Raw genomic sequence first — 23360 nt, forward strand, 5'->3', positions numbered from 1 at the left:
AAAAAAGAAAGTGAAATGCTAATTCAAATAGTTCTAAAAAGCCTTTTTGAACTGGAGAGAAAAGAGGCATTGAATTTTTTTCCACCCATTTTCCACTGCTTTGCATATATTAGCACTTCATCACACACACACACACACACACACACACACACACACACTCTATCCTCCACAACCTTGCAAGCAGCATTTTTCAAATCTGATCATGTCACTTCTCCACTTGAATTTTTGCAATGTCATCCTTTAAATAAAGAAAATAAAAGTCGATTTTCTTTTTTATATCTTGTTTTCTTGATCTTTTTTTTTTTAATTTTTTTTTCAACATTTATTTATTTTTGGGACAGAGAGAGACAGAGCATGAACGGGGGAGGGGCAGAGAGAGAGGGAGACACAGAATCAGAAACAGGCTCCAGGCTCTGAGCCATCAGCCCAGAGCCTGACGCGGGGCTTGAACTCACGGACCGCGAGATCGTGACCTGGCTGAAGTCGGACGCTTAACCGACTGCGCCACCCAGGCGCCCCTTGATCTTTTTAAACACAAAGGAAGTAATGCTTTATGAATTAATCTGTAATTTTTTTGCCTGCTTTACTTTATTTCTGGAAGAATTTTCCCATGTCCATAAATTCTTTTTTTTTTATTTTTTAAACATTTATTTATTTTTGAGAGACAGAGAGAGACAGCGCATGAGCAGGAGATGGGCAGAGAGAGGAGACACAGAATTCGAAGCAGGCTCTTCTTAGCTGTCAGCACAGAGCCTGACGCGGGGCTCCAACTCGCAAACTGCAAGATCATGACCTGAGCCAAAGTTGGACGCTTAACCGAATGAGCCACCCAGGCGATCCTCCATGTCCATAAATTTTTGATTAGCATTGCATAATATGGATATACTTTACCTGTGTATAAAGAGCATCCTATTGTTTTTCCTAACTAAAAAACAAACAAAAGAAATCTGTTTAAATACTCAGAAATAGGGGAAATGGTTATTTTTATACCGTGATGCTAAACTTATAAGCATGCACACAAAATGGTCTGGCCCCTGCAACTTCTCTAATATTATTGGATATTAATCTCCCCTTTGCTCACTACATTTCACTTCTTTCCCTCAAACCTGACAAACTCATTCTTTGACTGACTCACCACTGAAATGAACACTCAGCAACTAACAGCACAATGACATTTTTTACAATGACATATTTTCATCAATTCAAAAACACAGGTTGAATAAATGAGTCAGTAAATTAAATTCTGTCTAACCTCATTACACATAATTTGTCACCCACATTTTCCATCCTAAAAACTGAGCTTTTAGTTCCCCAAATTAGACTATTTCCCCCCATTTTCCATATCACTGCACATGCTTTCTTGAACAGGCACCCATCATTTATCCAGTTTCCTACAGAACTTTCAAGTCCCTAAATGAAGTTATGCTTGGATTCTCCTACATGTAAAGTTGGGTGCTGCTTCTACGATTCCACTATACTTTGTCTTCTCAAAACCTGATTTGTGTCTAACGTATAGTTAATAATAGTTCCAAATTATTATTATGCCTCCTTACAGGTGCCTAGCATTGTACCCAGTATTCACATTATGTCATTAATACCACACCATCCTACAAGTTCAGAAAGCTTTGGTATTCAGCCCCAGGTCACCAACTAACTGATGTAATATCAGGGGTGGATTCAAGGTCTGTGTGACTCCAAAGCACACTTTGCAGTATTCAAGAATATCTATGCAATAAGTACTTGAATAATATACTCCTCAGAGTAAGTATCTGATTTTGCAGAAAAAAAAAAATGTTCATCTTTACTTTTTATATAAATGGAATAAAAGAAATGCAATTAAGTCAAATAAAAGTACATATTTCTTTAAAGGAGACAAATAGCTACTAAGCACAAGAAACAATGCTCAACAGAGCCTTCAAGAAAACCCAAATCAAAACCACAATAAACTACTAGTTCATACTCACTAGAAATACTGCGACCCAAAAGACAGACAATAAAAAGTGTTGGCCAGGCTATGCAGAGATTTGAACACTTATACAGTGCTGGTGGGAATATAAATAGTGCACCCACTTTGGAAAACAGTCTGGCATTTCCTCAAAAGGTTAATACAGAGTTACCATGTGACCCAGCAATTCCACCCTGGGTAGATACTCAAGAGAAGTATCCATCCAGGAAGTATCCATGAAGGATGAAAGGATGAACAAAATGCGGTAAAATGTGGCATATATATAAAATAGAATATTATTCAGCCATAAAAAAGAACTGAATACTGATACATGCTACAACATTGATGAACCTTGAAAACAGTCTGAGTCAAAGAAGTCAGTTACAATATGATTCTGTTTACATGAAATGTCCGAAACAGGCAAACCTATACAGCAAGTAGGTTAGCAGCTTCCTAGGACTAGGGGAAGGGGGGAGGTGGTGAGAGCTAATAAGTACAGGTTTCATTTTGGGGTGATGGAATTTTTTTTTTTTTGAGAGAGAGAGAGAGAGAGAGAGAGAGAGAGAGAGAGAGAGAGAATCTTAAGCAGGCTCCACGCTCAGCATGGAGCCTGACACAGGGCTTGATCTCATGGCCATGAGATCACGAACTTAGTTGAACTCAAGAGTAAGACGCTTAACCAACTGAGCCAGCCAGGCACCCTGGGGTGACAGAAGTATTCTAAGATAAACAGTGGTGATGGCTGTATAACTCTGTAAATATACCGAAAAACAATTGAATCCTACACATTAAATGGGTGAATGTATGGTGTATGACTTATGTATCAATAAAAATGTTACAAGGGGAAAAAAAAGAAACTGATGGAACTGGATCTACCCTTGATTTTATTCATCTGTGATATGGGAGAAAAAAATATATTACAAAGAGACACTAATTAAAGGTAGAAGCAAATGACAAGTCAAGTTCTTAATACATAAATGCACAAATTACCTCTCTAAATCCTGCATTGTTATTTATTAGTAACATTTTTAAAATACTAAAATAACATGAATTTGGGTCCAATAATAATTACTAAATTACTGATAATAAACACTAATTGCCATTTACACTGTATTCAGCATTATAAAGCTAAGCACTACATTAGGCAAATTGGAATAAACTGGTACTCTCCCCACACTGCTTTAGTGTGTGTAAACTGGTAAAATCACATTGTAGAGCAGGTAGCCAGTACTTAGTAGAGCTGACTTACTCATTAAGACCTAACAATTCTACAACTATGTATTTACACTAGAGAACTTCTCATATATACTTAAAGAGACAGATAAAAAGACACTGATTGCAGTACAGTTTATAATAAAAAAGTTGGAAAAAATGTAAACGCTCATTAGTAAATGTGAATATTCATACTATACAGTAGTTTAAATGAGTTAAATAGACCTATGTATATCAAATAGATAAATCCTGAAAACAAAAATAAGTTTTAAAAAACAAAAGGGATAATTGCAGTTTTGTAGACAATGCAATTAAAACACAAAATCAAATACAAAGTTAATTTAAAATACCAAATGCAAAATAACATTTTACAATATGTTTTTTAATATTTTATGTAACCATAATCTTTGGATACATATGCTGATGCAGCAAAAGCACAAAAACATGTATGTGAAGGATCCACACAAACTTCAGTAGTTTGAAGACAATAGTTACTTGAGGTGAAAAAAATGAAGGAATAGAAGTGGAGTGCAGGAAAGCCTCCAACTTTAAATTTTTTTTTTTTAACATTTATTTATTTTTGAGACAGAGAGAGACACAGCATGAACGGGGGAGGGGCAGAGAGAGAGGGAGACACAGAATCGGAAGCAGGCTCCAGGCTCTGAGCCATCAGCCCAGAGCCCGACGCGGGGCTGAACTCGCGGACTGAGAGATCGTGACCTGAGCTGAAGTCGGACGCTTAACCGACTGAGCCACCCAGGTGCCCCATGCCTCCAACTTTAAGAACAAGGCTTATTTTTTCAAAGAATTCAAAGCAAATATTATAAAAGTTTACATTTGCTAAATCAATGTATCTATTATATTATTTTCTGTGTTTTCTATGAGTTTGGAAATTTAAAAAAATTTTTTAGGTTTATTTATTTATCTTGAGAGAGACAGGAAGAGACAGAGAGGGAGGGAGGGGCAAGGAAAGAGGGAAAGAGAGAATCCCAAACAGGCTCCATGCTATCAGTGCAGAACCCAACGCAGGGCTCAAACCCATGAACCGTGAGATCATGACCTGAGCTGAAATCAAGAGTAGGAGGCTCAACCAATTGAGCCACCTAGCCACCCTTCAGTTTTGGAATGTTGTAAATTAGCTAATGGTATTATACCAAAGTTAATGTCCTGTTTTGAAAACTATATTATTGTTATATAAGATGCTAACTAACATTAGAAGCCAGGTGAAGGTCATAAACTCTGTGCTTTTTTTGTAATTCTATAATTAGTCCAAAATAAAAAGACTAAAATGTTTAAAATAAAAACAATAAAATATCAAAAGAAAGTATGTATTTATAGGGGCACCGGGCTGGCTCACTGGTAGAGTGTGAAACTCTAAATCTCAGGGTTGTGAGTTCAAGCCCCATGTTGGGTATAGAGATTACTTAAAAAAATAAAAACTCTCATGGCACCTGGGTGGCTCAGTCAGTTAAGTGTCCAACTCTTGATTTCAGCTCAGGTCATAATCTCTGGTTCATGAGATTGAGCTGCATCCTGACAGCGTGAAGCCTGCTTGGGACTCTCTCTCTCTCCCTCTCTCTATGCCCCTTCCCCACTCATGCACACACACACTCTGTCTCAAAATAAATAAATATTTTTAAAAATAAAAAAATCTTTAAAAAATGTACATACTCATACACATGAAATAGTCGATTATCCTTATTACTGTTATCTCTAGAAACCAATATTATTTAATAAGTTTGAAGATTTTTTTTAAAAGCCCAATTAAGGGATGAAAGGCCAAAAATTTGTCTTGTCAAGTTTGCTCCCTCATCAGCAAACTGACTTTATTTCAATGTGTACCTTATTTTATCTTAGTATGGAAACCTAAAGTTGGAAGAAATATTGAAAGAATAGTATCAATGTCCCAACTTCAAGAGAAGCCTTTACCCAAGTCATTGCAGAAAGACAGCTGTATTCCTTTGTTTAAAAATCCTTCCACATGGAAATAGCATTAACTTTATTAACAATGCATTTCAAACCTTCCAGTCAAGAAAGTATTTATCTGTTTATTATCTACTGTCTCCATACATTAGAAAGTAAGATCCATGAAAGCAGAGAATTTTTCCAGTTCACACCAGATCTCAGCATCTAAGATAATGCCTTACACATACTAGAAATCCAATAATTTTTTAAGAAGGAGAGATAACATATGATTATTACATATAAGATCTTATTTTTCTTGTTGCTTAATATATTTCAGTATGCACTTATCCCTTATTTGTACATTAAGAACATTTGGAGGTTTTAATTGTTCAATTTTTACTAACAGCTTATCTTAAATAATTCATTTAGTCCTTTTCCTTTAAAGGTAAAATAAAATATGTCCTTTAATACTAAACTCAAAGATACACCTGTTATTAAAATAAGGTTTATTTGCTAAATATAGTTATCAAAGCCTTTTATAGTGAGTAGAAAACATTCCACTTAATATAATATTCTTGTTAATTAGCTGCAAATCACCTGCTAGTTGACATTTGCCTTGTAATATACAGTCTTTGAGTCGCATATTTTTACTTACATGTTGGCTTATGTGAACTCTTTCAATTTCCACAGAGTCTACCTGTTGCCTTCTGACTTCAAAAAATTCTTATATTTAAATAATATTAATATTCAGAATTAAAGTTGCCTCCCAAAACTACCTAGGGAATGTAAAGTTAAGAAAAAACTGATTATTTCTTTATTCTAATTCAAATATTTCTGAAAATAAGCCAAACCGATTAAGAAAACATTACAGAGGAGGCCAGATACAAGAAATCATAAAACTTTTAATTAACAATATTTTAATTTGGGAGCGTCTGGGTGGTTCAATCAGTTAAGCATACAACTTCAGCTCAGGTCACAATCTCACAGTTCACTGGTTCAAGCCCTGAATTGGGCTTTGTGCTGACAGTGTAGGGCCTGGAGCCTGTTTCAGATTCTGTGCCTCCCTCTCTCTCTGCCCCTCCCCTGTTCATGCTCTGTCTCTCTCTCCCTTTTTCAAAAAACAAATATTTTTAAAAAGCAATATTTTAATTGTAATAGACTTGTATAGAATTAATATAAGTGAAACAATTTTATGAGTTTATTATTTGCAATAATTATATTATTGCTATATATTATATTATTGTTATATTGCTATATAATATATTATTGTTATATTGTTATATTATTGTATATTATTATATATATTATATAATATATTATATTATTGCTATATAATAATAAATTATATTATTACTTGCAATATTAAAGTTCATGTGCCACTTCACCAGTAATTTACAAAAACATTTGTGGGAATATATCAAGCTATCAATTACTGGCAGGGTAACAAAATAGAAAGTAGAAAGTTACAGTCTTACAGGCTGGAGGAGAGAACAGAGTGCTGCAGAGACATGGAAGTTTTGCTTAAAAAAAGGGATAAAATCCCCAGAAAATCCCCCATATCTGTCTGTCTATCTATCTATCTATCTATCTATCTATGCATCTACAGATAGATAGAACTATGAGTCTTTGTTGGTAGAAAGAGAGAGAGAAAGAAAAAAAATCCTTAAATGGAAGGCCTACTAACAAATTTAAAAGGAATGAGAAAACATCATCAATGGATGACAAAATTGGAGGGTAAAAGAATTCTATCTATTCTTAACAGATAGAATATTTACAGAGCCTCAAAGTAATGCTTCAAAACTTATTAATTTAAAAAGGGAAAAGTCCAGGTGTGTCTGACTGGCTCAGTCAGAGCATGTGACTCTTGATCTCAGGGTCATGAGTTCAAGTTTCAGAGCTTACTTTAAAATGGTGGGGGGTGGGGGTGGAATGCAAAGGAGAAACATGACGGGCATCATGTTTAAGGACATCACTTTAACCAAGTGATCAAAATTAATACTTGAAATAATTTATATCATGTGCCTTCTGATATGGTATACTTAAAAAAATATTACTTCAGTGTGATTCCTGAAAAGTATGTATAAGTCAAATTTAATTCTGAGGAAACATCAGGAAAACGAAAATTAAGATACATTTCATGAAAAACTCATGTACTCTTTAAAATTATCAAAGCCGGGGGTCTGGGTGGCTCAGTCAGTTGTGTGCCCAACTTCAGCTCAGGTCATGATCTCACAGCTCATGGGTTCGAGCCCCGCATCGGGCTCTGTGCTGACAGCTCAGAGCCTGGAGCCTGCTTCGGATTCTGTGTCTCCCTCTCTCTCTCTGCCCCTCCCCTGCTCACACTCTGTGTGTGTCTCTCTCTCTCAGAAATAAATAAACATTCATTTTTTTTTTTAATTATCAAATCCAAGATAAAAAAGATTGAGAACTATTTCAAATTAAAAGAGACTCTTGAACAAGACAAAAGAAATAAATACAATGTGTGATGCTAGATTAAGTACTGGCCTGAGGGGGGAAATAGCTACAAAGGATATTAGGATAACTGATAAACTCTGAATATGAAATGTATATTATTAAATAATAGTTCTGTTCCAATGTTAAATGTCTTGATTTTGAGAACTGTACTATGGTTACATGAGATAATTTGTTCTTAGAATACACAAACTGAAAATTTAGGGGTAAAGGAAAGGGGTATCTCCAGATACTTTCAGATGATAAACAGAAATTTTAAAATGGTTGCCTTGGGATTTTCACTTCCAGTCAAGCTGGAGTAATAGGGATCAAATTTACCCTCCTGCCTGAAACCATTTTAAAAATGAACAGTATATATAAAATATCATTTTGCAATACACTAGACATCAGGAAATGAAAGACAATGATCCCTGAGAAACAGCAATCAAACAAAGTAAGCTCTATCATTACCCCAGCTTACAACCTTGAAAATTTCCAGGTTCTGGTACAGACTAGGGAAAGCCAGGAGAACACAATGCAGTCTTGGAGTTGAAGAGACAGAGCAGAATATGGGGCACCATACTAGCTTAAATTTATAGGGCCAAGTATAGGAGAAGAGAAAGTTACACAAAGAGCAAATTCTGGAAACTTGCACAAGGAAACTCTTGATAATTTTTTTAAATGTTTATTTATTTATTTTGAGAGAGAGGAAAAGCGCACATGGAAGCGGTGGAGGAGCAGAGAGAGAGGGAAAGAGAGAGAATCCCAGGCAGGCCCAGTGTTGTCATCACAGAGCCCGAAATGGGGCTCAATCACACAAAACGTGAGATTGTGACCCGAGCCAAAATCAAGAGTTGGACATTTAACCAACTAAGCCACCCAGACACTAGGGAAATTCTTGACAATTCTAATCAACACATAGGTGTGATGAAAGAACCCAAGTCCAGGGAAAGAATTATCCAACAAGATTTGAGAGGACATAGCCCATCACTCATATAGCATGGGATTAAAGGGACTATTCCCACCCATCCCAACTAGAAAACCCCAGTATTCCTAGGAATTTGTATAGGCAGTGTTCAAAAGGGACTTAGTACTGGTGATTAATTGGTCCTATACTGAACAAATCTTTTTTTTTTTTTTTAATTTTTTTTTTTCAACGTTTATTTATTTTTGGGACAGAGAGAGACAGAGCATGAACGGGGGAGGGGCAGAGAGAGGGAGACACAGAATCGGAAACAGGCTCCAGGCTCTGAGCCATCAGCCCAGAGCCCGACGCGGGGCTCGAACTCATGGACCGCGAGATCGCCACCTGGCTGAAGTCGGACGCTCAACCGACTGCGCCACCCAGGCGCCCCTGAACAAATCTTAAAAGCAAGACACACACAAAAAATCAAGTTCCAAGGAACCTAAGTGCATTCCAGAAATCAGAATATTTATAGGAAAACAAAAATATCCAATACCCAAAATGGCAAAACACTACAAGGTGATATCCAATCAAAGATTACCAGGTATGCAAAGAAGCAGGAAAACACAACACATAATAAAAAGATATATATTAGTTAATTGAAAGTGATCCAGAACTGACATAGTTACTAAAATCAGCAGACAATATCTTTAAAATAGCTTTAATACTTTTCAAAGCTTTCTATGTTCCCAAATTTATATATCTCCAAAGAGATGTGGAAAATTAAAAAAATTAAACTACTAGAAATGAAAAAACTTATACTGAGTGAGATGAAAATATAAATTAGATAAGACCAATGACAGATTGGACATTGAGGGAGGAAAAAACTAATGAACTTGAAGACATAGCAATACAAACTACCCCAAATGAAAAACACAGAGAAGAGAGAATTTAAAATAATAAACATAAAATCAGTGAGCTGTGGAGTAATTTCAATCAGCCAAATGTAAGTGCAGTTGGAGTCACCAAGAAAGAAAGGGAACAAAACCAAAAAATATATTTGGGCAAATAATGACTAAAAATTTCAAAACTGATAAAATCAGATATAAGTAGCTCAGCAACCCTAAACATGAAGAAAACTATTTCAAAACACATCATAATCAAACTGGTTAAATCAGTAACAATGTAAAGAGTTGAAAACCATGAATACCCAAATTAATCTCATTAAAAATTTTAGGATACTCCACTCAACAACAGTGAATACACATTCTTTTCACCTGAAGTACACTTGAAACAAATGTCAAGAAAGACCATATTGTGGGCCATTAAACAATTCTCAATAAACTGAAAATCATTTGAGTAATACAAAGTATATTTTCTGACTGCAATAGGATTAAATTAGAAATAAAAGAATGATCTTTGGGAGGGCAAATATTTGGAAATAAATAACACAATTCTAAAGAGTGCATGGGTAAAAAAAAGAAATACAGGGGAATTAAAAAGTATTGTGAGGTGAACAGAACCAGAAATAATACATAAACAAATTTGTGGGATGTGATAAAACTGTATTTAAAAGGAAATTTTTTAACACCGAACATATCAGAAAAAGCAGAAGGTCACTAATCAGTGACCACAGATTCCACCTTAAGCAACTACAAAAAGAAGAGCAACAATAAACTCAAGGTATAAGAATGAAGACCGTAAAAATCATGGCAGAAATAAAGGAAATAGAAAACAAAAACAGAGAAAACCACTAAAACCAAACTTGAGGTCATTAAACCTCTAGCCAGAGTGACTAGGAAAAAGAGAACAAAAATTACTGATATCAAGAAGAGAGATAATGCAGATATTAAAAGGATAACAAAATGATATTGTATACAACTATGTCAATACATTCTCCAACTTTTTTTTTTTTTTTTTTGAGAGCGAGAGGGAGACAGAGAGAGAGAGAGAGAACATGAGCCAGGGAGGAGCAGAGGGAGAGGGAGAGAGAATCTTAAGCAGGCTCCATGCCCTATGGAGCCTGATGCAGGGCTCCATCTCATGATCATGAGAATGTGACCTGAGCTAATGTCAAGATTGGACACTTACCCAACTGAGCCACCCAGGCACCCCTGAAATGCATTACTTGAAAGACTCAAACTATCAAAGCACACTGAATAAAATAACTTAACCCCCCTTTATCTCTTGAACTATTTAAATTGGTAATTAAAAATTACCCAAAGTTGGGGGGGGAGGGGAGGGCTCAGTGACTCAGGTGGTTAAGAATCCAACTCTTCATTTTAGCTCATGTCATGATCTCATGGTTCATGAGTTCGAGCCTCTGCACTGTCAACACAGAACCTGCTTGGGATTTCTCTCTCTCTCTTTCCCCCACCCCCCCTGAAAATTTATAAATAAACTTTAAAAAAATTATCCAACAAAGAAAACTCCAGGTCCAGATGTCTTTACTTTGTTTATTATAAAAAACATTTTTGCAGAAGAAATAATACTAAATTTATATGAACTTTCCCATAATATTGAAAAGGAAGAAATATTTTCTAATTCATTCTGGAGGTCAGCATTACTCTAATCCCAAACCAGACAGAGACATTATAATAAAATTCCAGAAAAATTTCCCTCACAAGAAACAGAGGCAAAGAAACAAACAAAATTTTGGCAAATCATATCTAATGATATATTAGAAGGATAATACATCATGGCCAAACTGAGTTCATCCCAGGAATGCAAGATTGGTGTAACATTCTAAACCAATCAATGCAATTCACTGTATTAATACACTATAAAAGGAAACACAATATGATTATTTCAATAAATGCAGAAAAAGCATTTGACAAATCCAACATCCAATCCTGATAAAAACTCTCAACAGACTAGGATTAGAATAGAACTTTGTCAGCCTGATAAAGGGCATCTTTAAAAATGTAGAGCTAGTATCACACTTAATGGTGAAAGTTGGAATTCTTCCTCACTAAGATCAGGAACAAGATAAGGAAGTCTGCTATCACCACCTTTATTCCACATTGTACTAGGAGTTCTAGCCAGTGAAATAAGGCAAGAAAAAGAAATAAAATTTATTCATGATTAAAAGGAAACATAAAACTAACTTTAATCTCAAAAACATGATTATCTTTGCAGAAAATCTATTGTAATATTTTTTAAAGCTACTAAACCTAATAAATGAACTTAGCAAAATTGTAGGATACAATCAATTGTATTTTTATGTATGAGTGATGAATGATTATAAAATGAAATTTTTAAAATACCATTTACAATAACAACAAAAGTGAAGAAAGGTGTGAAAATCACAAAACATTGCTGAGAGAAATTTAAAAAGACCTAAATAAATGAAAAGATATACCCTTTCTGTAGGAAGGAATAATATGCATTATAAAGACATCAATTCACTAGGTCTAGCACAAACTAAATAGAAGCAGATTATACAAAATCATGAACAGCAGCAGACAAAGATCATTGGGGGCCATCAAAGAAGTCTGGCTATCAAAGGCACCAACATTATTGAAGTATCTCTACATTATTATTTTTGCTGAATACCCTTACAATTCCTCCAAAAGGATTCTACAGCTGGATTACCTGGTGTAAGTGTTTTAATTAATGTATAATCTTGCCAGTCATTTCACTTCCCTGTGCCCCAGTTTCCTCATCTATAAAATAGAGATGATAGAACTTCTCTCATTCAGCTATTGTGATATTTAAAAGATAAAGCTTCTACAAGGCACTTAAGAATTTGGTACATAATTCAGGGCATCTGGGTGGTTCAGTCAGTTAAGCATGTGACTCTAGATCTTGGCTCTTGATCATGATCTCACAGTTGGTGAGTTCGACCCCTGTGTCAGGCTCTGCACTGACAGTGCAGAGTCTGCTTGGGATTCTCCCTCTCTCTGCCTGTCCTCTGTTTGTACTCTCTCTCTGTCTCTCTTTCTTTCAAAATAAATAAACAAATGTTAAAAAAAAAAAAGAATTTGGTACATAATAAACAACTGCATAAATACATCCATAAAACCAATATAAATAGTAAACTTACTATTCTTTATTTTTTTTAATATTTTTTTTAATGTTTATTTATTTTTGAGAGACAGAACATGAGCAGGGGAGGAGCAGAGAGAGAGGGAGACACAGAAACCCAAGCAGCCTCCATCCAGGCTCTGAGGTGTCAGCACAGAGCCCAATGCAGGGCTCGAACCCACAAACTGTGAGATCATGACCTGAGCCGAAATTGGACGCTTAACTGACTGAGCCACCGAGGTGCCCCAACTTACTATTCTTTAGAGTTAAGTGTTTATTATAATATACCCCTTCTTTAACTTAACTAATGATTTCTATTGCAAATCAACCTCAGTTTTAGTCAAGGTTTGTACAAAGATAGTTCATTAAATTGCATGTATTTAGTCAATCTTAGGCAGCGAGAGAAAAGTATCTACTCTTATCCATTTTTTATTAAGAAGCAAACATAGATAATGCCTGGGATGACCATAATCTTGATTTACCTGATCCTAGTTTGTGCCTACTGTCTAGGCATACCTGCTAATGGTACTCTCTTTCACTCTTAAAAGTGTCCCAGATTGCACAGGAATTTAAAGTTGCACAAGTCTATCATAATTCTTGATTGGAATGGAAACTGAATCTAGATAAATACACTTGAGTAAGGAATCAACAAACCAGGAATGAAATGAACAGAAACTGAAAAAAGAAGAAGGGTATAGGCAGTATGGATAACTAAAAATGAAAGAACCAAAGTTGTTAGAGAATAATATATGTTTCAAAATGTCCAAATAGCAAAACCAATTCATCCACAAATTGAATTCAAGATTCCTTTGCTGCCTATAAGCTCACAAATTCTTTTCTTTTAATGTTTATTTATTTTATTTTGAGAGAGAGAGAGAAATAATCCTAAGCAGGCTCTGTGCTGTCAGTGCAGAACCCAACATGGGGCTTGAACCCATGAACCATGAGATCATGACCTGAGTCGACATCAAGAGTCAGAGGTTCAACCAACTGAGCCACCCAAGTGGCCCTAAACTCACAAATTCTTAAAAACTTAGTGATAGTCCATGAAAAATTCATCAGGCATTTCCTTAAGGCTTAAAAAAAAATCCATAGATGAATAGCAAATAAGTGTTAATACACCAAATTTAATTTCCTTTTCCTCTGTTTTAATATATAATCTTAAAGCCAATATGTAATTCTGATAGATACATTCTATAGAAATTGAGAAAACTTGTTTAAATCCACACACTGTAGACCAAGTTTTAGCAAGAAACTATTTTTTAGAGCTATTTTCAATCTCTTATCTGAAAATATTAGTTGACTTTGGAAATTCTAATCCCTTTAATATCCAGCAGCAACTAAACAAATAGTCGTGATCCCTTAAGAGGATAAATATATTCATTTTAATTAAAGACTGAATTATGTGACTTGGTGTGCACTTTTGCATTTGTATTATGAGATGTATTTATGTGTCCTATGCATTTCAATAATGAAAAACTGAAAAGGAAGTATAATTTTAAAGAATAGCCTATTAATAGAGGCATTCTTAAAAGATCTGCATCTTGATCTTAAATTTTCAAGAATTTAGTCAAAGAATAAAGTCCTGGAATGGGCCACAACATAGATGAACGTTGAAAACACTATGCAAAGTAAAAGCCAGTCACAAAAGACTACATATTGTATAATTCCATTCATACAAAAAGTCCTGAATAGGCAAAGCTATAGAGACTAAAATTAGATTAGTGGTTGCCTCAGCCTGGGGCTAGGATGGGGAGGATAAGGGAATGGGGAATAACTTCTTACAGGAATGAAGGAAATATACTAAAATTAATTATGGTGATGGTTGTACAATCCTCCACATATACTAAAAGCCACTGAGTTGTATATTTAAGTGGGCAAACTTATGGTCTATTAATTATATCTCAGTAAATCCATTACCAAAAATAATTTAGGTTATAATTCCTATCTGAAACATATATTGTTATATACTAATATCTTAAAGATGGAAAACATGATTCTAATATTTGATAGAAAAAATTCAGGAAATTTATCCATTTGTCTGTTTGTGTTAATTGCTCAACATTGATGCAAATACTACACTTTATGTCACTACATTCCTACTGATTTTCAGAGTATAAATAGATTTCTTAAATGCTTTTCCCACAAAATAAATTTAGAAATTGTCTTGACTTTAAATTTGGTGGAAATTTCCTAGCTTCATTTAAAAATATAAATATTTTTTAAATAATCTGTCAAATTGTAGATATGTATTCCTTAGTAGCCATTAGTTTACAGTATCTCAATACAAAGTTTAATAAGAATAATGTGAAGGTTTTGTAACATCCATAACTTTTTAAGTGTATACATACAGTCCTATTTTATCTTCTTAAATTCTATTTGTAGAGTTTCAAGTAAAAAATACTAATCATTTCTTGACCAAGTTATATACGTTTTGTATTCAATTATTTTTAAAAAGTTACCAAATCCCCCCACATATTAGACACCAGTGCTACCAACACTGATATGGGTACTTGCAAGCTGGACCCAGCTCCAAGAGAAATCCTCCATTGTGATATACATACCTCATGAAAGAAAATGAGATCAGGTGGTCCCTAGTAGCCTTTACTGCTGCTGCAGACAAATGCAGCCTCGGCCACTGAGTACCTCCGCAATCTTCACCAAGGCTAACCTCAGCTGACAAAGCTGTATAGAGACTACATTGCTGGAATTTCTCCAGAGCTAGAAATGCCATATTCAACTCAGCCAGCACCCTTATGCCCACCCACAGATAAATATCTTTCTCTACTAAAACCATTCCACAAAATTTGGAAGGAGTGACTCTTCCATCAAATGCACAGACATCAACACAAAGCTACAGAGACATGGAAAATCAAGGAAATATGACACCACCAAATGAATACAATTATTTTCCAGTAAGTGACTACAAAGGAATGGAAATCTACAAATTGACAATTCAAAATAATTATTCTTAAAAAGTTAAGCAACCTAAAAAAGAATATATATCAATGATATCAGAAAAGAATATATGAATAAAATAATAGGTTCAAAAGAAAGGTCAAAATATAGAAAAGAACCAAATTCTGAAGCTGAAGAATGAAATGAATGAAATTTAAAAATGCAACAGAGAGCAACAATAGAAGATGTGATCAAGCAGAAGAAAGAAACTGTGAACTTGCAAACAAGTCATTTAATATTACCCACTAAAAGAAAAGCCAAAAAGCAGTGAAGAAAGCCTACCTAAATGATGGGACATCATGATGTGAAATAATATTAGCAATATGGGAGTACAAGAAGAAAAGACAGAGAAAGGGGCAAAAACTTATTTAAGGAAATAATGGCTGAGAACTTTCCATATCTGGGGAGATATATGAACATCCAGGTCCACAAAGTCATATTGTACACCTTAAATATGTACAATGTTGTCTGTCAATTATACTTCAAATATTAAAAAAAGATTAGATAAAGCTAGCTAGTATATAACAAATGTTCATTATATAGATATGAACATATATAAAAATAAACAAGTACATATTTTGGTGTTAATACAGTATTTTTGATACCAGATAAAACAACAGAATTTTAAATTTTTTATTTTACTTATTGATTTCTGTCTAGACATGATGGTCTTATAGCTTTGTAGAATACAGTTTGCTTTAAATTTATGTCAAATAAAAAAAGAAAATATTATTTGCAAACAGGAGATAGTATTTTTGGGTTTTTATATTTTTTTCAAAAGTAACTCTTATTACCTAAGTAACTATAGTTCCAAATGGTTTTCTGCTTAAACCATTCAAATCCCTAAGATAAAATTTGTCCTAGTGGAGATAAACCTATCTATCAATTTTTCTCTGGAATTCTCAGTAAACACATTATACATCTCCCTAGTGAGCTGACATTTCAAGCAAACATAAATCAAGATCTTACCTATAAATAGTGAAGTCACAACCCTGAACATGTTAATAAGTGAGTTACATGAAACAATGAAAAATGTTAATATAAACCATCTATAAAAATTCTTATAATAATTTTCACTAAGAGTAACAGTATGATTTAAAGATATATTGAATTTCACAAACCAAAAATATATAAGGAAGAATCAAGGATGGTAAAACATCCAATAAAAAACTCTAAATATTAGAGATTATATTCATCACACTTAGATGTCACTGCATGGCCCTAATAATTCAAAGATAATTACTTTTATGTAAGTAGACTTTTAAATAAGCTAAAAGTTACTTTGGGACTTTATAACAATTTCAAAAGGCATTTTATGCTGCTTCAAAGAGACACTTTTCTAAGCTCCACTACATAACCAATCTAAAATGATATGAGATATGAACTCTTCAAAGTACTGTTCTATTAAATTCTGAGATCACTTCTAGGGCTAGTGTGACCATTAGGAGACAAGTTTAAAACAAAAGTTTCATGTTCAAACCTCAGGCATCAAAAAGGCACTCAAAGTGGCTTATAGAAACAAGGAAGAGCTCTGCAGAGGATCAGAAAAATATGTGGATCAATTCAGAGGAACAAGTCAGACAGCTGAATGCAGTAGCCAGTGCAAAGAAAGGATGGTTAACTGCCCAGACATATTTCACTACTCAAATACTTATAAATGTGCACTCTTTGTATAGCTACTGTCATCTGATGCAAAAGTTAAAAACTGAATGCTCATACAATAACAAAAATGTAAAGCACCAGAAGCGCACTAGGCATTGCCTTTTAGGGAGAGGTAGGCTTTATAAATATAAACACAGAAGCCAATGTAAATATCTGTAATCATTTTGTTAACCATATATAACAGACATTTTCCTGTAGTAATTTCATTGACACTAATCATATCCATATATATTTTTACACAAAGGTTTCTATATTTGCACAATGCTTAGTATATTTTTAACTCCTCAAATATATTTGGGAATCATTCCAGACCACAAGACTCCGAGGAATTGCAGAATTTATCAGACTGACATGTCAACACATATGAATATAGAACCCATACAATGTTGTTTTTATTCAGCAAGCATGTCATAAACAAAATTTTCTGGCTTATGATGCCAAGTAGATGAAGTCAATTAAAGTCATTGTAACTGTTAAAAAAATAAACTCTGAAACTTTAAATCTACAACTTAGTTAACAGGTATATTTTTTAAAAAGCTAAATTCACATTATCTTCTGAGATCTCAAGATTCTGATGCCATATAACTTTATACTCCCTCCATAGAATTTAATGTAGAGTCAATGGGCACAGTACAGATGAAATACATGTTAAATACTATCTTGTGAATTAAAAGAAATGATCAAGATAACAAAGGCAATTCCATTTCACCAAGATAGAATAATGCTTCCATTTTGTTTATTGCTTTTTTTTTTTTTTAATTGATAGCAGGTCAAAAGACATGCTCATCTTAAAATGATTTAAGCATGCTTCTCACCAGTCGTAATTAGGGTATAAACATACTAAGAAAGTTATAATCAAAGTATAGTATAATCACCGTATAATCAAAGAAGATAGGATCAGCAGGGGTTGAGCCCTGAACTTTATATTGCTAAATGAGTGATCTTGAGCTATTTAAGTATTTTGAACTAGTTTCCTCATTATTCACATGGGAAAAATAATCATGATATCTACTTCACAGAGTTCTTATTGGAGAGTAAGGAATAAAAGGATCTGAACACAGTTTTTAAACTTGGAAAGAAATATAAAAATTCAGTGGGTTATCATCAAATAACAATTTTGCTGAGAAACAAGCTATTCAACATATAATGTAATATATCTGCTTCTTTATACCATAATTAAAATATTTTTAATTAAATAAATATTCATCCAGGGCATTGAGGAGGGCAACTGTTGGGATGAGCACTAGGTGTTGTATGGAAACCAATCTGACAATAAATTATATTTAATATAAAAAATTCATTTAAGTAAATTATACAACTATTGATGTCCTCGCTTTTAATAATTTAGAGGTAAGAATAATTAATATATTTTATAACATTATATTTTATAATATATTTTCTAAAAAGAGTGATGACTCATTTTTGTTTTTAAAATTTAATCTTCTCATACTGTTTAACCTTTGTTTTACTATGCATTTCAATTAATAAAACATATATGAGCTTCCAGTTAAGCTTTATGAATAGATATCAGTAGAAGGAAAGATGTTTATTAAATTTCTAAGTCAACTCTAAATCTGTTCTTTTTTCTTATCTGATTCATTTGATGCAAACACAATAATAGGGTAATATATTGTCTCACTGGTGAATAACAAATTAACATCTTGCTTTCAACATACTTATTACCTGAATGAGGCTTTAGATAGAACCAAATATAGTTAAAATATTAAACACAACAATCAGAGGTAAAATATTTGCAACAAGCCATACCTAGTAATAAGAACAGCATTATCGTGGTGGGCAATCCCATTTTCTGGAATGGTGTTTCCATCACTTTGGTGGGAGAGAATGGATTTCTGCCATTTACAGAAGCTATCGAGGGACTTGTCTGCATGGTGGTTTATCTCCAAGTTTGGCTGCAATACAACATGCATACCAGAAATGTTCCAAACAAATTACTAAGGTCAGTTGTTAAAACTTCTGAAGACTAAAGTGGGACTATAATTAGAAGCAGTGGTTTCTAGGAATAATCTCTTGCCAATTTTTATTTCTGTAATATCTGACCTAGAGTTTAGTGTACTATTGAACATTCTTTCTAGTGTCAGCTTTAATGATAATGTGAATATATGTGATCATCAGCAACCAAAACCACTATTATAAGATCTGCCATGCCAATACTCATCTTTCTACTGAAACACATAGCTAATATACATATATATAGTTCTAACATGACATAAGAGGTATATTCTTATAAAATATTTAAAATTTGCTTAAAATATTAAATGCTTAGGAGTGAAAATCATATTCAACTAGAACTTCCTAGAACTTCCAATAATAAGATATTTTATTTTGTAATACATAATTCTATAGCTTGTCTGTTAAGAGTTTCAGATTTCTAAACTAACTCATTCTTACCTGATCTTCTGTAAGAACAATTAACCGGGCCACTATAATATTCACAACGTTTCCTAGGCTGGAATCACGGTAAAGTTTGGCAACCTGACCTCCAGAAAATAAGAAAAGACACAAAGTCAGACAAAAATCATAGGGTGATTGTTTAATATTTTTTTAAAGAATGGTAAAATAATTGTTCATAAATTTAACCACTGTGTATATAAAAAGGTATTATTTGATCTCATATCACTTAGAACTCTACCCCCAAGATGCCTCCATAAAAGATTTGTTATACAAATCTACCTCAAGAAACATTTTCTCCTAAAACTGAACTACAAATAGTAATTAAGAGGGTGAGCTGATATTGCAAGTCAAATAAAACCTCTTAAACAAGATTTAGTACAACCCATTCAAACTGTCATATTATCTGAAAATGAACAATAAAGTCACCTTTACATTTATTTCCTATGGAATTGAAACATTAATATATCATTTTTTTTCTCATTTCAGACAAGTAAATTTTTAAAATCATCAATTCACATTAAAAATCCATGACCTTAGTCAAAACCACACATTATTAAGTTAAAATATTATATAGAGGCATCAAACTTACAATATTCATCACACTCAAAATGTAATGTTCAATGTCTTTGCGGCCATGGTAGCCCACCATCATTTTGTCTGCCACTACCAATGTCTCCACAAACCGCTCAATGCTTACTGATCTCTTCTGTCTGTGGCGGATATGCGTGCCATTAATTGGTAGTGAAGAAGGAAAAGTAGATGTGTCATTCAGCCACCAGGGTTTGCCACTTCTTATGAGGTCTACAATAAAAATAATTAATTCAGATAGGTTCACTAATTAAACTTACTTATTTTTAGATCTTTCATATAGACATGCTTCTCATAAACTATCTAAAGCAGTAAGACTTTTCATAGTGAGGAGAAGGGATGAGGAAATGCGGCAGTGAGAAAACTAAACCTTTTACAAGTATCAAAACAATAATTTTATCTGAAAAAGTAAACATTAATAACATATTGCTGCTCATAAAAACAAAACAAAATAAGCCCAATGAATTACAGAATAAAAATTTTTTTAAATAATCATTTCATATTATTTCAGTGATTATAATACTTTTAAATATAGAATATGTACTTTATACAGTTATTTTTTCTAAAAACAACTAGAGCATTAACTATCTAAACACTCTCAAATACTTTTTCTTTTTTTTTTTCTTTTTGAGAGAAAGAGACGGCACAAGTGAGGTAGGGGCAGAGAGACAGGGAGACACAGAATCTGAAACAGGGTCCAGGCTCTGAGCTGTCAGCACAGAGCCCAACATGGGGCTTGAACTCAGGAACAGTGATATCAGGACCTAGGCCAAAGTCCTATGTTCAACTGACTGAGCCACCCAGCAGCCCCTCTAAAATAGTTCTGATGAAGAACATTAACACTGCAAAAATCTATTCCCTTTAAAAAAATTTTTTTAACATTTATTTATTTTTGACAGAGTGAGACAGAGCACAAGTAGTGGAGGGGCAGAGAGAGGGGGATACACAGAATCCAAAGCAGGCTCCAGGCTCTGAGCTGTCAGCACAGAGCCCAACGTGGGCTCGAACTCATGGACCAGACTGCAAGATCATGACCTGAGTGGAAGTCGGCCTCTTAAACGACTGAGCCACCCAGGTGCCCCTATGCCTTTAAGTAATCTCTACACCCAATGTGGGGCTTGAACTCACCACCCCAAGATCAAGAGTCACATGTTCTACGAACAGAGCCAGTCAGACTCCCCACAAAATCCTATTCCTTCACAGTATTTATTTTAAAGTAGGATGCTTTTATTAAACTTTCTTTTTTAAATATATATTTTTAAAACATTTATTCACTTTTTGAGAGACAGAGACAGAGTGTGAACAGGACAGGAGCAGACAGAGAGGGAGACAAAGAATCCAAAGCAGGCTCCAGGCTCTGAGCTGTCAGCACAGAGCCCAATGCAGGGCTTGAACTCACCAACCGTGAGATCATGACCTGAGCCGAGGTCAGACACTTAACTGACTGAGCCACCCAGGCGCCCCTTTTTTTTTTTTTTAAATATATATATTTTTTGACGTTTAAACTCTCTTAATTAGAGGAATTCTGCCCTATAAATCTCAATACTTTTTTAAGGTTTATATATTTATTTTGAGAGACGGGAAGGGAGCATAATTGAGGGAGGGGCAGCGAGAGAGAAAGAAAGAATCATAAGCAGGCTCCATATTGTCAGTGCAGAGCCCCACTCAGGGCTTGATCTCATGAACCACGAGATCATGACCTGAGCCGAAATAAAGAGTGGGTTGCTTAAATTAACTGAGCCATACAGGCATACCTAGAAATCTCAATTCGAAAAGACTGAATTTTTTTTTTATTTAATTTTGTGGTGTACAGTGGGTGCACTGACAGAGAACCCAAAGTTTTCCTCTTCTAAAACCTAGAGGTAAACGGTGTTAGAATGAGTGTTGAAAGATTATGGTTCCAGCATAACTTGCTTTAAACTACATTTTACTGTGGATTACAGTTTAATCCTTTATTTTCTAGACATTTGGTCCTTCACTACACAGGCAACCTTTTAGTACGATGGCATCTGTAAACACATGACCGATTTATATTCATCTTTATTTAATAAACTTGAAAAGGTACAGGTCCTCTGCATACTTCACTTTCATATCTGTATGTTGAATAAGAAGTCTTTCTAACCTCTACTTATTGAAAAACTTAGTGAGGAAAATCAGATTAATTTATATAATACGCTTGACAGAAATTGGCAGTATTCTCTATTATTTTTCTAATTTCTTTAGCCTTTGCCTTTTATAAATTACTTTGATATAAGTTTTAAGCAATAAGAGATGGAAATGACTATGAAAAGTATCAGTAAAATATTTTTGAAACTCATATAAATTAAGTATTTTTATTCCTAAAGGTCCAGAGAGGCAGAGACATAGTATTTCTTATTTCAAAAGTATAACTTCCAGGGGGCACCTGGGTGGCTCAGTTGGTTAAGTGTCTGACTTCGGCTCAGGTCGTGATCTCAAGGTTCATGAGTTCGAGCCCTGCATCGGGCTCTGTGCTAACAGCTCAGAGCCTGGAGCCCGCTTCAGATTTTGTGTCTCCCTCTCTCTCTGGCCTTCCCCAGCGTGCATTCTGTATCTCTCTCTCTCCAAAAGAAACAAACATCAAAAGTATAACTTCCAGGGGCACCTGGGTGGCTCAGTCGGTTAAGTTTCTGACTCCTGATTTTGGCTCAGGTCATGATCTCACTCACAGTGAGTTCAAGCCCTGCATTGGGCTCCATGCTGATGGCACAGAGCCTCTTAGAATTCTCTCTCTCTCCCTCTCTTTCTGACCTTCCCCCAATCACACACATGCTCGCTTTCTCTCTCTCCCCCCCCAAATTAATCAACAAACATGAAAAAAAGTATAACTTCCAGATAACCAATAAGTATTCCCCTATTCTAGAAAGACTCAAGGTGGCCACCAAGACTTCTTATTGTTTACACTTTGTGTGATCTCTTCCCCTTTAGTGTGGATGGGACCTGTGACTTGCTTCTAAACAGTATAATACAGCAAAGATAATGCGATGTACATTATTATATATCAATGAGTACATAATTATGTTACATAATACTGTAGCATTTTTCTTCCTAGAGTCCTTCCCTTGCTGGCTTAGAGGAAGCAAGCAATCAAGTTAGAGAACTATACATGGCAAGGAACTACAGACAGCCTCTAGCAGACAACCAGCCCCAAACGAAAGTTTTCAGTCTTATAGTAGCAAGGAACTGAATGCTGCCAATAAATGTGGGAATTCCTCCCCAGTCAAGACCAGATGAGAACCCAGTCCTGGCTAAGGCTAAGTTGATAATTCATTCATG

At 34.5% G+C, this 23360-nt stretch overlaps 1 protein-coding gene across 1 annotated transcript in view; it reads right to left on the reverse strand.

The window, feature by feature from the left end:
* ADAMTS6 (ADAM metallopeptidase with thrombospondin type 1 motif 6) overlaps window positions 1-23360 on the reverse strand; it is a 296499-nt gene that overhangs the window by 254874 nt on the left and 18265 nt on the right. The window contains exons 4-6 of the mRNA XM_047867513.1: window positions 20068-20279; window positions 19476-19559; window positions 18831-18976 (exon numbers count right to left, since the gene is read on the reverse strand). Of these exons, the coding sequence (XP_047723469.1) occupies window positions 18831-18976; window positions 19476-19559; window positions 20068-20279 (442 nt within the window). The remainder of the gene's footprint in view (window positions 1-18830; window positions 18977-19475; window positions 19560-20067; window positions 20280-23360) is intronic.

This window comes from Prionailurus viverrinus, chromosome A1, assembly GCF_022837055.1.
Source record: "Prionailurus viverrinus isolate Anna chromosome A1, UM_Priviv_1.0, whole genome shotgun sequence".
NCBI lineage: Eukaryota > Metazoa > Chordata > Mammalia > Carnivora > Felidae > Prionailurus > Prionailurus viverrinus.